Source organism: Lipotes vexillifer, unplaced genomic scaffold (genome assembly GCF_000442215.2).
Source record: "Lipotes vexillifer unplaced genomic scaffold, Lipotes_vexillifer_v1.1 scaffold1139, whole genome shotgun sequence".
NCBI lineage: Eukaryota > Metazoa > Chordata > Mammalia > Artiodactyla > Lipotidae > Lipotes > Lipotes vexillifer.
Genome location: NW_006798273.1, coordinates 3,089,793 through 3,105,597, shown reverse-complemented (window position 1 = coordinate 3,105,597; position 15,805 = coordinate 3,089,793). Strand labels below are relative to the sequence as shown.

Genomic DNA, 15,805 nt, shown 5'->3' with positions numbered 1-15,805 from the left:
TTTAAAACCAAACCATTCCATCTTGCGGCAGAAGTTCCCTTGACTATATGCAAATATTAGACAGTCAAAGGTCCTTGTTTCTGGATATTTTTAGTTGTGAAATATGAAGGGTTACCCTGGAATTAGAAATTATACCAAATATTTGGTTGTTTATTAGCATGAATGTATGTGGAAAAAATGATAAATGTAAAAGTCATTTTCCAGTTCCCCTTATAGTAAATATTATTAGATGATTACTAGGATGAATATTATTGGAATCTTTAGAAAATTACAAGAGTATGATGACGTACCTGAATTTAATGCATAAAAATGATTGCGTGATTTTTTTTCCGCCATACTAGGTTTTGAATCCTGAAAAGAAGTCGTCATGAAAATAAAATACATAAAAAAGGTAAAATTAATGATTTAACACTTTTTTCCCCCCTCTGAAATGTCTCTTGAAATTGGCATGGGGACATAGGCCTTTTTACATTTTCTCAAATAGAAGTCTTTTTCTCTCTCCTACCCCACTAAAAACCTATAAAATATTTGATACATATAAATAGATATATATGTGGATCTCCATGGACCTGCTTCCCTTTCTGGATTTGTCACTGTCTTTTTGTGTTTTTGTTCTTGTTTTGTTTCTTTGTAAATTTACCAAATGTGTATGATTCACCAAATATTATATTTAGTTTTGCTTGGGTTTGGATATTAAACAGTATCATATTCTATACTTATTGGTGATTTGCTGTTTTCACTCAGCGTTATGCTTGTAAGATTCATTCATGTATATGCATGCAGCTGTCATTCATTTTTACTCTTGTATAACGTTTATTCTATGAATATGTTACAAATTATTTAGTCATTCTACTATTGACAGACATTGAGGTTATTTTCAATTTTTTAAATGTAAACTGTTATTATAAATAACTGTTTTACATGTCTTCTGATGAAAATGGGTGTGAGTTGTACTGAGTGTACCAAGGAATAGAATTGTTGTATCATCTTAAAACTTAAGATAATACCAGGCTTCCCTGGTGGCGCAGTGGTTGAGAGTCCGCCTGCCGATGCAGGGGACACGGGTTCGTGCCCCGGTCCGGGAAGATCCCACATGCTGCAGAGCGGCTGGGCCTGTGAGCCATGGCCGCTGAGCCTGCGCGTCCAGAGCCTGTGCTCCGCAGTGGGAGAGGCCACAACAGTGAGAGGCCCGCGTAACGCAAAAAAAAAAAAACAAAAACTTAAGATAATACCAATCTTTTCTGAAGTACTTATAACAATTTTTATTGCCGTCAACTGTGTAAAAGAATTTCTGTTGCTCCCCACTCACTCATGCTTTATATTGTCACGACTTTAAATTTTTTGGCCAATTTAGTGTGTGTAAAAATGGTGCCACATAGTTTTATTTTCATAAAGTTCAACATTTTTTCTTAAGCTTACTGGGTTTTGAGCTTCATCTCCAGTGAAATGCCATTAATATCTTTTGCCTATGCTTCTATTGGGCTGATTGTCCTTTATAAATTGATTTTTATATATAAATTGTTTGTGACGTATGTGTGACAAGACTTCTCCCATTTTGTGGGCTGTCTTTTCACTTTTTTAAAGGTGTTTCAGTGAGGAGAATTACTTGTTTTGGCAATCTTTTTCTTTATGGTAGGTTTTGTGTTTTGTGTCTTACTTAAGAAATCCTTCCCTATCATGAGGCTGTAAAGTACTTTAATTTTTTTTAGGTTTTTGTAGTTTTGCTTTTTACATTTATATTTTAATCCTTTGGAAATTCTATCAGTTAACAGTTATCACAATAATGGTGTTTAAAACCAACCACAAGACTCGCAGTAGCATATAAAAGTAAACATTTCTTTTTCCATGCATCTGCAGATTGGCTGGGAATAGGCTGATACAGGCTGGCTCTGGCTGGGTTGGTTGTGCTTCATAAAGCAGAACCACTGGGATGGTTCTGCCCCACATTTGTCTCACTCTCCTTCTGGGACCAAGGGGCTAGCTGGGGCATGTTTTTCTCATGGCGTTGGCAGAAGGACAAGAGGGCAAGGCCCTGTTTGCATCACATCATGTTTACTTACAACCCATTGACCAAAGTAAGTCACATAGCCAAGCCCAAAGTCAGGGAGTAGGAAAGTATACTCTACTCTCTGTACTTTCCATGTGGGAGGAATTGCTAAATTACATGAAAATTTTTCTGAAGGGACCTTGAGGGAATTATGCTAAGCAGAATAAGTCAGAGAAAGAAATATACCGTTACAATTTCACTTATGTCTAAAAAACAAAACAAATGGACAGATAAAACCAAACCAAAATCATAGATACAGAGAACAGAGTGGTGGTTACCAGAGGGGATGGGGATTGGGCAGTGGGTGAAACAGGTGAAGAAAGGGGTCAAGAGGTACAGACTTCCAGCAATAAAGTAAATAGGTCATGGGGCTGTAGTGTACGGCATGGTGACTATAGTCAGTAATGTTGTAGAGCATACTTGAAAGTTGCTGAGAGAGTAAATCCTAAAAGTTAAGTATGTATGGTGTTAGGTGGTAACTAGACTTACTGTAGCAATCATTTCTCAACCTATACAAATACTGAGTTGTTATGTTGTACACACCTCAGTAAAAATTGTTTTTAATTACACGAAAAAGAGGGCAGCTGTGGGTATAGGGAAAAGGGAAGAATTAAGACTAATTGATTTTTTTTTTTTTTTTTTGAAAACAGTGTGCTATAGGGACTTGATTTTCTTTTTTTTCCCCATACGGATAACCAGTCTCCCAGAACCATTCAACTGAAAAGACTGCCCTTTCCCCACTGATTTGTAATGCCCTCTCTGGTGTATATTGAGTTTCCTTCAAACAGAGGTCTATTTCTGGGGTCTCTGTTCTGTTCCTTTTGTCTTTTGCTCTAGTACTCTACTGCCTTAATTACTGGAGCTTTGTTGGATTTTGATATAGTTTGATAATTTTTCTAATGTTCTTCAGGAGCACCTTGACTATTTTGGACCCTTTTACTTTGTTAATTTTTTTAAAAACAGCTTTATTGAGGTATGATTTATATATCACTTGTTTTAAGTGTATAATTCAATATTATTTGGTAAATTTACAGAGTTGCATAGCATCACAAAATCTAGTTTTAGAAGGTTTTTGACACCCTCAAAAGATTCCTTTTACCCATTTGCGGTCACTTCCCAATCCCACTAATGAATTTTCTAGATTTGCCTTTTCTGGGTATTTCATATAAATTTCAACATGTGGTCTTTTTTTGTTTTTGTTTTGTTTTTTTTATTTTTGGCTGAGTTGGGTCTTCTTTGCTGCGCGTGGGCTCTCTATAGTTACAGTGCGCGGGCTTCTCGTTGCAGTGGCTTCTCTTGTTGTGGAGCATGGTCTCTAGGTGTGTGGGCTTCAGTAGTTGTGGCACAGGGGCTTAGTTGTTCTGCGGCAAGTGGGATCTTCCCAGACCAGGGCTCGAACCCGTGTCCCCTGCCTTGGCAGGTGGATTCTCAACCACTGTGCCACCAGGGAAGCCCCAGCATGTGGTCGTTTGCTTCTGGCTCTTTTCATATAGTATAATGGTTTTGAGATTCATCAATGCTTTAGCATATATCAGTGATTTTTTAAAAAAAATAATTGCTCCATTATTCCATTGTATGGATATACCACTTTTTGTAATCCTTTCACCAATTGATATTTGTGTTATTTCCAATTTTTAGTTATTATGCATAATTCTGCTGTGAGCATTTGTGTGTGAATCTTTGTGTTGTGGACATACTTTTTTTTTTTTTTTGGAAAATGAGAATTCTAAATATATTGTCAAAATATGCTTTGGAGATAGCACACAAAAGCAGTGTTACGAAGCTACCAAATGCATAAATGAATATTCTCTTGAGGAACTTCTCATCTAAGGACTTTTTTCCCTTTTGGTGGGTTTTGTGGAACTTTTTGGTGCTGGTGGGTGGCTGTCAGTTCAGGGTAGGTTTGGACCTGTGTTAATCTGAAATACTTTTTCATTTCCTCAAGCAGGGATGACTTATTTCTAGGTCATGGGATCAAGAGGTGACTACTTGAGATCACAGAAAACCTTAGGTTGCATCAAGGAAGCATTGGTACGCGGAAAAAATCAGGATGAGCTTATTATTAGCTCTGCGGACATATATTTTTATTTATCTTGAGTAGGTTACTACTTTAGTGGAATTTCTGGGTCCGACAGTAAATACATGTTTAACTTTTTAAGAACTGCCACATTGTTTTACAAAGTGGCTGCATCATTTTACATTCCAGACGGCAATGTAGAAGGATTTTAGTTTCTTCACATCCTCACCAATGCGTGTTATTGTCAGCTGTTTTGATTATAGCTTTTCTGTTAGTGGTGAGCTGGAATCCCATTGTAGTTGTAATTTGCATTTTTCTAATGGCTAATGGTGTTGAGCATCTTTTCATGTGCTGTTGGTGGATTCAGATCTTTGCCCGTTTTTTAATTGGGTTGTAAGCTTATTATTGAGTTGTAAGAGTTCTTTATATATGTTGGATACAAGTCCTTTATCAGATATATAATTTGCAAATATTTTGCCTCAATCTGTGGCTTTGTCTTTTTGTCCTAATTTGTGCTTGCCTTTTAAGAAGAGTGTCTATTGAAGCATGAACGTTTTCATTTTGTTGTAGTACACTTTATCAGTTTTTTTTCGTCATGGATCATGTTTTTGGTGTTTCATCTAAAAATTCTTTGTCTAATCCAAGGTCACAAGATTCACTTTTATGTTCTAAATTTGTTTTAATAGTTTTAGCTCTTATATTTATGTCTGTGATTCATTTTGAGTTAATTTTTGGGAATGGTGTGAGTTGGGATCCAAATTTTTGTCTTGCATATAGATATCCAATTGTTCCAGCAAGCATTTTAAAAAACTACCCTTTCCCCACTGAGTTGCCTTGGCACCTTTGTAAAAAATCAGTTGAAGTAAATGTAAGGATTTATTTCTGGGCTCTCAGTTGTGTTCCCTTGATCTATAATGTTTATCCTTATATACCGTCACTATCTTGATCACTGTAACTTTATATAGTTCTTTGGTATCCAGGGGGAATTGGTTGCAGGATCCCACAAATACCAAAATCCATGGATGCTCAAGTCCCTTATATAAAATGGCATATTTGCAAATAACCTAAGGACATTCTCTTGTATGCTTTAAATCATCTCTAGATGACTTATAATACCTAATACAGTGGTAATGCTGTGCAGCTAGTTGCTGACGCATGGCAAGTTCAAGTTATGCTTTTTGGAACTTTCTGGAATTTTTTTTCCCAAATATTTTTGATCCACAGTTGATTGAATCTGTGGATGCGGAAGCTGCAGATATGGAGGAGTGACTGTACTAAGTTTTGAAATAAGGAATTGCAGGCTGTCTAGTTTTGTTCTTCTTTTCCAAGATAGTTTTGGCTATCCTGTATTTTGCTTTTCCATGTAAATTTTAGGATCAGCTTGTAAATTTCTGCAAAAACCTATGCTGGCAGGCCAATATCACTGATGAACATAGATGCAAAAATCCTCAACAAAATACTAGCAAACAGAATCCAACAGCACATTAAAAGGATCATACACCATGATCAAGTGGGGTTTATTCCAGGAATGCAAGGATTCTTCAATATACGCAAATCTATCAATGTGATTAACCATATATCATATTAACAAATTGAAGGAGAAAAACCATATGATCATCTCAATAGATGCAGAGAAAGCTTTCGACAAAATTCAACACGGATTTATGATAAAAACCCTGCAGAGAGTAGGCATAGAGGCCTCAACATAATAAAGGCCATATATGACGAACCCACAGCCAACATTGTCCTCAATGGTGAAAAACTGAAACCATTTCCACTAAGATCAGGAACAAGATAAGGTTACCCACTCTCACCACTCTTATTCAACATAGTTTTGGAAGTTTTAGCCACAGCAATCAGAGAAGAAAAGGAAATAAAAGGAATCTAAATCGGAAAAGGAGAAGTAAAGCTGTCACTGTTTGCAGATGACATGATACTATACATAGAGAATCCTAAAGATGCCACCAGAAAACTACTAGAGCTAATCAATGAATCTGGTAAAATAGCAGGATACAAAATTAATGCACAGAAATCTCTGGCATTCTTATACACTAATGATGAAAAATATGAAAGTGAAATCAAGAAAACACTCCCATTTATCATTGCAACAAAAGGAATAAAATATCTAGGAATAAACCTACCTAAGGAGACAAAATACCTCTATGCAGAAAATTATAAGACACTGATGAAAGAAATTAAAGATGATACAAATAGATGGAGAGATATACCATGTTCTTGGATTGGAAGAATCAACATTGTGAAAATGACTGTACTACCCAAAGCAATCTACAGATTCAATGCAATCCCTATCAAACTACCACTGGCATTTTTCACAGAACTAGAACAAAAAATTTCACAATTTGTATGGAAACACAAAAGACCCCGAATAGCCAAAGCAATCTTGAGAGAAAAAAACGGAGCTGGAGGAATCAGACTCCCTGACTTCAGACTATACTACAAAGCTGTAGTAATCAAGACACTATGGTACTGGCACAAAAACAGAAATATAGATCAATGGAACAGGATAGAAAGCCCAGAGATAAACCCACGCACATATGGTCACCTTATCTTTGATAAAGGAGGCAAGAATATACAGTGGAGAAAAGACAGCCTCTTCAATAAGTGGTGCTGGGAAAGCTGGACAGCTACATGTGAAAGTATGAAATTTGATCACTCCCTAACACCATACACAAAAATAAGCTCAAAATGGATTAAAGACCTAAATGTAAGGCCAGAAACTATCAAACTCTTAGAGGAAAACATAGGCAGAACACTCTATGACATAAATCACAGCAAGATCCTTCTTGACCCATCTCCTAGAGTAATGGAGATAAAAACAAAAATAAACAAATGGGACCTAATGAAACTTCAAAGCTTTTGCACAGCAAAGGAAACCATAAACAAGACCAAAAGACAGCCCTCAGAATGGGAGAAAATATTTGCAAATGAATCAACTGACAAAGGATTAATCTCTAAAATTTACAGGCAGCTCATGCAGCTCAATAACAAAAAAATAAACAACCCAATCCAAAAATGGGCAGAAGACCTAAATAGACATTTCTCCAAAGAAGATATACAGACTGCCAACAAACACATGAAAGAATGCTCAACATCATTAATCATTAGAGAAATGCAAATCAAAACTACAATGAGATATCATCTCACACCAGTCAGAATGGCCATCATCAAAAAATCTAGAAACAATAAATGCTGGAGAGGGTGTGGAGAAAAGGGAACACTCTTGCACTGCTGGTGGGAATGTGAATTGGTTCAGCCACTATGGAGAACAGTATGGAGGTTCCTTAAAAAACTACAAATAGAACTACCATATGACCCAGCAATCCCACTACTAGGTATATACCCTGAGGAAACCAGAATTCAGAAAGAGTCATGTACCAAAATGTTCATTGCAGCTCTATTTACAATAGCCCGGAGATGGAAACAACCTAAGTGCCTAAAAAGAAACAAAATTGAGTTATTTGTAGTGAGGTGGATGGACCTAGAGTCTGTCATACAGAGTGAAGTAAGTCAGAAAGAGAAAAACAAATACCGTATGCTGACACATATATATGGAATCTAAAAAAAAAAAGGTCATGAAGAACCTAGGGGTAAGGCGGGAATAAAGACACAGACCTACTAGAGAATGGACTTGAGGATACAGGGAGGGGGAAGGGTAAACTGTGACAAAGTTAGAGAGTGGCATGGACATATGTACACTACCAAACGTAAAATAGATAGGTAGTGGGAAGCAGCTGCATAGCACAGGGAGATCAGCTCGGTGCTTTGTGACCACCTAGAGGGGTGGGATAGGGAGGGTGGGAGGGAGACGCAAGAGGGAAGAGATATGGGAACATATGTATATGTATAACTGATTCACTTTGTTACAAAGCAGAAACCAACACACCATTGTAAAGCGATTATACTCCAACAAAGATGTTAAAACAAAAAACCAAAACCTTTGCTGGGATTTTGACAGAGTTTGCATTCAATCTGTGGAGGATTGCCATGTTGATAATATTGAGTCTTCTGATCTGTGAACATCTTCATTTATTTAGATGTTTTATTTCTCTCAGTGTTTTGTAGTTTTCATTGCACAAGTGCACTGTTCACACTTGTTTTGTTAAATTTATTCCTACAGATTTGATTCTGGTTGATGCTGTTGTTGAATGGAATTGTTTTTTAAACTTCATTTTTCGGTCATTCGTTTGCTGTATTTAGAGAGAGAATTAAGTTTTGTTTATTGATCTTGTTTCCTGAGACTTTGCTGAACTCACTTATTAGCTCTAGTAGGTTTGTGTGTGTGTGTGTGTGTGTGTGTGTGTGTGTGTGTGTGTGTCCCTTAGGAATTTCTACATGTAGGATCATGTTATCTGAGAGTAAAGACAGTTTTACTCCCTCCTTTCTAATATGTGTGCTTTTTATTTCTTTTTCTTGCCTGATTTCACTGGCTAGAAACTCCTTTACAGCGCTGAATAGAAGTGAGAGTGGGCATCATTGTCTTTTTCCTGATATTAGGCAAAAGCGTTCAGTCCTTCATCATTGTGTGTAATTTTTGTTGTAGGTTTTTGAAGGATACTCTATTAATTTGAGGAAGTTCTCTTCTCTTCCTAGTTTATTGAGAGCTTTTATCATGGATGGGTGTTGGCTTTTGTCAAATGCTTTTTCCACATTTGTTGAGATGCTCATACCATTTTCCCCCTTTATCCTATTATATGACATCCTACATTAATATGGCATATTTGAACATGTAACCAGTCTTGTGCTCTTGAGATAAATCTGCTGGGGCATGGTGTATAATCTATTTTATATATTTTGGGATTTGCTTTGCTAATATTTTATTAAGGATCTCTATCTTTGTTCATAATGTGTATTCATGTGTAGCTTTTTTTTCTTTGTGATCTCTTTTTCTAGCTTTGGTATTGGTAATACTGGTCTCCTAGGGTGAGCTGAGTAGTGTCCTTTATTCCTTTATTTTCTGGAAGAGTTTTTGAAGGGTTAGTATTATTCTTTAATTGTTTGGTAGAATTCACCAGTGAAGACAGCTGAGCCTGAGCTTTTCTTTAACAGAAGATTTTACAAACAGATTCAGTGTCCTTCCTTTTTATAGGTTTATTCAGGTTATTTTTTTCTTGAGTAAGTTTTGGTAATTTGTACTTCTTATTAATTTTTCCATTTCATCTAAAAGTTGTCTACTTTATTGGTATAAATTTGTTCATAGTATTGTTTTATAATCCTTTTGATCTCTGTATCAGAAAGATTTTTATATCAGAAAAAGATTTCTGTGTCAAAGATTTTGATTTCTGGGGGACGTCCCTGGTGGTCCAGTGGGTAAGACTCCATGCTCCCAATGGAGGGGGCCTGGGTTCGATCCCTGGTTGGGGAACTAGATCCTGCATGCATGCTGCAACTAAGAAGCCCGCATGCCTCAGTGAAGATCCCATATACTGCAGCTAAGATCCAACGCAGCCAAAATGAATAAATAATAAATAAATATTTAACATATAACAAAGATTGTATTAAAAAAAAAGATTATGGGGCTTCCCTGGTGGCACAGTGGTTGAGAGTCCGCCTGCCGATGCAAGGGACATGGGTTCGAACCCTGGTCCAGGAAGATCCTACATGCCGCGGAGCAACTAAGCCTGTGAGCCATAACTACTGAGCCTGTGCTCTAGAGCCCGCGAGCCACAACTCCTGAGCCCGTGTGCCGCAACTGCTGAAGCCTGTGTGCCTAGAGCCTATGCTCCGCAACAAGAGAAGCCACCAGAATGAGAAGCCCGTGCACCGCAATGAAGAGTAGCCCCCGCTCACCGCAACTAGAGAAAGCCCATGCGCAGCGGCGAAGACCCAACACAGCCATAAATAATGAATAAATAAATATATACATACATCTTAAAAAAAAACTGTGTTGAAGTATACATTACGTGCAATAAATTGCACCCATTTTAAGTGTGTAGTTTAATGAATTTTAACACATATACATACCCATGTAACCACTACCACAATTAACACCCCAAAATGTCCCCATGTGACACTTTACAATCCATTCTTTCCCTCCATCAGGTCCCAGGCAACCACTGGTACTGTTTCAGTAAGGAAAGATTCGTTTTGCCAATTCTAGAATTTCATATCAGTGGAGTCCTGTAATATGCTCTTTTGTGTTTGTGTCTTTTGTGCAGCGGAGTGCATTTTTTTTTTATTGCTGAATTGTATTCTTTTGTATGGATATACTTCAGTTTGTTTATCCACTCATCTGTTGATGGACATTTGACTTATCAGTAAAGCTTCAGTGCACACTATGCTCAAGCCCTTGTGGCAGTACAGTTTTTTCTTGGCGGCACCGCACTGCATGTAGGATCTTGGTTCCCTGACCAGGGATTGAACCAGTGCCCCCTGCAGTGCAAGTGTGGAGTCTTAACCGCTGGACCCACCAGGGAATTCCCCTACAGTTTTAAATAAAAGTAGTGATAGTGCACTTTTGTCCTAGATGTTAAAGGAACTGCTGTGAATACTTCCTCAATTGACTGCCATCTTTGCTGTGATTTTCTGGTAGATACTCTTTATCAGATTAAGGAAATTCCCTTCAAATGGTAGTTTGATAAAAGTTTCAGAGATTTTTGTTCCCTTGTTTTATAATCGTGAATAGATGTAGATGTTGGATTTTTTTGGAATTCTTTTGAGATGAGCATGAGTTTTTCTATTCTGGTAATGTGACGAATTATATCTATGGGTTTAGAAATGTAAAGCTACCCTTGCATTCCTGAGATAAACAAAGTTTTCTAATTTAAATTAAAACTTTTTTAATGTTTTGGCATAATCATGATATTCTCTTCTTAATATCTGTAGCATCTGAAATTATAGCTGCCTTTTTATTCCTTATATTGATTATTTGTGGCTTTTATTCTTTTTTTTATAAATTAATTTTATTTATTTACTTTTGGTTGCCTTTGTTTCTTTATTGCTGTGTGCGGGCTTTCTCTAGTTGTGGCGAGCGGGGGCCACTCTTTGTTGCAGTGCGCGGGCTTCTTATTGCAGTGGCTTCTCTTGTTGTGGAGCATGAGCTCTAGGCATGATGGCTTAAGTAGTTGTGGCACGCGGGCTTAATAGCTGTGGCTCGCAGGCTCTAGAGTGGTTCAGCAGTTGTGGCGCACAGGCTTAGTTGCTCTGCAGCATGTGGGATCTTCCCAAACCAGGTCTCAAACCTGTGTCCCCTGCATTGGCAGTCAGATTCTTAACCACTGCACCACAAGGGAAGCCCCTTTTATTCTTCTTGACCAACTTTTCTGGAGGTTTAACAGTTCTATTATCCTTTATAAAGAACCAACTTTGCTTTTGTTAATTCTGTTTTATATTAATCTTCCATTTCATTAATTTCTGTTCTTTATTATAGCATTCATTTTACATTCTTTGAGCTTATTTTGCCCAAAAATTGATTGTTTCCTTTTCTAATACATACATCTAAACTTATAAATTTCTCTCAATGTACTATTTGATTTATATCCTAGAAGTTTGTTTCATTAAATATTTTTTATCAAGGTAGTATATTTAGATAGTTTTAAAAGTCATTTAGTTTTACAAGGATTATCATGGAAAAACAGCAAAATGGAAGTCCTTCATTTCATGATTATTTCTGTAGATGCTGAAAAGACTTCCTCCAAAATTCAACACTTGTTCCTTATTTGAAAATAAATACTTGAGAAGCTAGGAATGGATGGATGCTTTTTTTTTTTAAATTGTGGTAAAATACACATATTTACCACTGTAACCATTTTTAAGTGTATGATTCACTGGTATTTGAGTACAGGCATATTGTTGTGCAACCATCGCCACCATGCATCTTGCAAAACTGTAACTTCATACTCATTAAAGAAGAACTCCCCATTTCACCCTTCCCCAGGCCCTTGGCAATCACCATTCTACTTTCTGTCTTTATGATTTTTGACCACTCAAGGTACCTCTTGTAAGTGGCATCATACAGTATTTATCTTTTCGTGACTGACTTATTTCACTTAACCTGTATCTTCAAGGTTCATCCATATTGTAGCATATGTTGGAATTTCAGTCCTTTTTAAGGCTGAATAATATTCCATTGTATTGGGACTTCCCTGGCGGTCCAGTGGTTAAGACTCTGCACTCCCAATGCAGGGGGTGCGGATTCGATTCCTGGTCAGGGAACTGAGATCCCACATGCTGCACGGTGCAGCCAAAAAATTTTAAAAAAAAAAAAATTCCATTGTATGTATCTACCACATTTTGCTTAACCACTCGTCTGTCAGTGGTTACTTGGGTTGCTTCCATGTTTTAACTATTGTGAATAACGCTACTGTGACCATGGATGTGCAGATATCTTTTTGAAACCTTGCTTTCAATTCTGACTATATACCCAGAAGCAGAATTGCTGGATCATGTAATAATTCTATTTTGAATTTTTGAGGAACCACCATACTGTTTCCCAAGAGGCTGTACCATTTTTACATTTCCACCAACAGTACACAGGGTTCCAATTTCTCCCATTCTCATCAACACTTGTTATTTTCAGTTGTTTTGACAGTAGCCTACCTAATGGGTATAAAAGGTGGTTATCTCATTGTAGTTTTGATTTGCATTTCCCTAGTTAGTGATGTTGAACACCTTTTCATGAATACTCTTTTACTTGAAAGAATAACTCAGAGGCAGGGACTACTACCCTGGTGGTACAGTGGTTAGGAGTCTGCCTGCCAGTGCAGGGGACACGGGTTTGATCCCTGGTCTGGAAAGATCCCACATGCTGTGGAGCAGCTAAGCCCGTGTGCCACAACTACTGAGCCTGCTCTCTAGAGCCCACGAGGCACAACTGCTGAGCCCACACACCTGGAGCCTGTGCTCTGCAACAAGAGAAGCCATTGGAATGAGAAGCCCGTGCACCACAGCGAAGAGTGGCCCCTGCTTAACAGAACTAGAGAAAGCCTGTGCACAGCAACGAAGACCCAACACAACCAAAAAAAGAAAAAGAAAAAAAAAACTCAGGGGCAAACTGGTTTTTTCAGATGTGGATGTTTGGCAAGTAGATTTTCACAAATGAATGGAGTGACCCTGTCACTTCAAGAAAAACAACTGAAAGTATATGTTATTGATGATAAACTTCTGGCTTTTGAGCAAAAATTACAGTTTTGGAACATTTGATCTGCCTCTGTGAGCTTGAAAGCTTTCCTGTACTTAAAGACTTTTTGGTAAGATTGGTTGGTGATGATATTAAAGAATGTGATTCTTAAAATGCTATAGAATGAAGCACTCGAAAGATCTGCATAAATTAGTAAGGTAATATTTTCCAAATAATGCATGATATTGTAAAATATGCCTGTGTAAAATATACATCGAACCTACAATGTAGATTAATAGATTTTAATGTAACAGTACAGAAAATTTCTTGTTGTGGTTTCAGATTCTACATTGCAGCCAGAGATTTGTTTGCGTTTGCTTTTAATATTCATTGGCCCATCATTTTACTTTTAGCTTTTCTGAGTCAGTTTAGGTTTGTTTCTTTAATAGTGTATATAGTTGGGTTTTGCTCTGTGAGCCAAACCAGAAATCCATTTTTTTCTTTTGGTAAGTGAATTAATCCGTTCACATTTATTGAAATGACAGAATGTTTGATTTATAGTTACTATGTATATTATGTTATCTCTGTGATGGTTTTTCTTTTTTTTTGCTCTTTCTTTTACTTTCTTCATCTAATTTTTATTCTTTTTCTTCTTCCACTTTTGTCCAATTACCCTTATTAAGTTTCCATTCAAATCTGGTCTGTATTATAGTCTTCATTTTTGATGTGATTACTATTTCTTCTGTCATTTCTGGGGTCAGTCAACTCTTGTTTCCTTACTTTTAAAAAAATCTTTATTGGAGTATAATTGCTTTACAATGGTATGTTAGTTTCTGTTTTATAACAAAGTGAATCAGCTATACATGTACATATATCCCCATATCTCCTCCCTCTTGCATCTCCCTCCCATCCTCCCTATCCTGCCCCTCTATGTGGTCACAAAGCATGGAACAGATCTCCCTGTGCTATGTGGCTGCTTCCCACTAGCTAGTTATTTTATATTTGGTAGTGTATATATGTCCCTGCCAGTCTCTCACTTCATCCTAGCTTACCCTTCCCCCTCCCCATGTCCTCAGGTCCATTCTCTATGTATGTCTGCGTCTTTATTCCTGTCCTGACCCTAGGTTCTTCAGAACCTTTTTTTCTTTTAGATTCCATATATATGTGTTAGCGTACGGTATTTGTTTTTCTCTTTCTGACTTCCACAGACCCTAGGTCCATCCACCTCACTACAAATAACTCAATTTCATTCTTTATTTATGGCTACTTCCATTTTTTGTGTTCAGTTTTGGACTTAGTTTTTGAATTGCAATTCAAGTTTGTTTGTTTTTTTTCATATACCTAAACTGGGATATTTAATTCAGCTTGGATTTTTGTGTTAGTTTTCTTCTGTGCATGTCGTTTTTGGTGGAGTTGGTAGCTAAGTTGGTGATTTTTACCAGCTCATGTGTTTTTGTTTTCTCTTTTCTTCTGTAGCTTTGTATGGATGAAGAGTGCTTGTGTCTGCCTGTTCAAGACTATTCAACACTTGATTTGGAGTGGTTTACAAGATTCCTCATTTAAAGCGCCCTCTTGTGTCATTACAATGATGTGCAGCTCTTCAGTGGGTGGCGCTGAGGGATGAATGTAGTGTCTAAGTGAAGGGTTGGTCTTCACCAAGATGGTTCCAGCCATTGAAACAGGGGAGGAGCATATGTGACAGAGATGCTGGCTGGTGGGTAAATGTTGTGGTAGTAGATTTTGCAGAAGTCTCTTCTGATTGATTGCGTTTTCTCAATAAAACAGGAAGAAGGTTAGGCTGAGTGAGGATGGAAGAGAGAAAACTACTGTGTTCCACTAGGAAGACATTGGGATAATAGACAATGAATATACAGCTAGATCTTTTCATGTCATTAAATACATTCACAACATATTTTTATTGTTTGCTCGCAGTTCTGTTTAATGGCTTAAATTATGGTTCTGTGATTTTTTAAAACCAGTTTCCTATTGGTGAACAAAAAAGTTGTTTCCGATTTCCTACTGTTATAAATAAAACGGAGCAGTGTCTCTTGCTATACCATTCCTAAACCTGGAGTTCTTAAATTTTTTGTTGTTAAAATATAAGAATGGTTATCTTTCTCATTGGTTCATAAACTGTAGTCAGATTATACACTTGTAGAACATAAATTTTAGGAGTGTGGTGATATTTTTAATATAATATTCCAATACAGAATTTTCCAAGCATGAATAATAAGATCCTAAATATGTACTTTTACATAGTGGTACTGATTATTATTAGAAAAGTGAAATTGAAACTATTATTATAATATTGTTTTATTGCTGGGAAAAATAATAGCATCACTAACTTGCTGTATACATTAGAGTCCACCAAAGTTAGTGACGCTTCTTATCAAAGTCTTTTCTGAAAATATGAGTCAGGATTATTTTGGTTGTAACCTAATCCCACAAAAGCAAGAAAGGGAATTGCTTATACTCCAGCAAAGGTATATCAGACAAGACCTGGGAAAGTAAGAAACAATGATGGATCCTGGGCCCTTAGCATCAGCAGTATGTGAGCTGAGAGTGAGTCATCTCTCAGCACCCATTGCAGTCTTCCACGTTCACTCCATGGCTGTGATAGAAAGGAGGGAAAGATAATGCACTAGAATCGTCCAGAGGAAGTCAC

General features: G+C 37.1%; 1 protein-coding gene across 1 annotated transcript in view; it reads left to right on the top strand.

Annotated features, from left to right (window-relative positions):
• Positions 1 to 15,194, top strand: part of ZC3H8 (zinc finger CCCH-type containing 8) — a 35,124-nt gene extending 19,930 nt beyond the window's left edge. The window contains exons 8-9 of the mRNA XM_007470222.1: positions 342 to 391; positions 14,617 to 15,194. Of these exons, the coding sequence (XP_007470284.1) occupies positions 342 to 371 (30 nt within the window). The 3' untranslated portion in view covers positions 372 to 391; positions 14,617 to 15,194. The remainder of the gene's footprint in view (positions 1 to 341; positions 392 to 14,616) is intronic.
• The last annotated feature ends 611 nt before the right edge of the window (positions 15,195 to 15,805 follow it).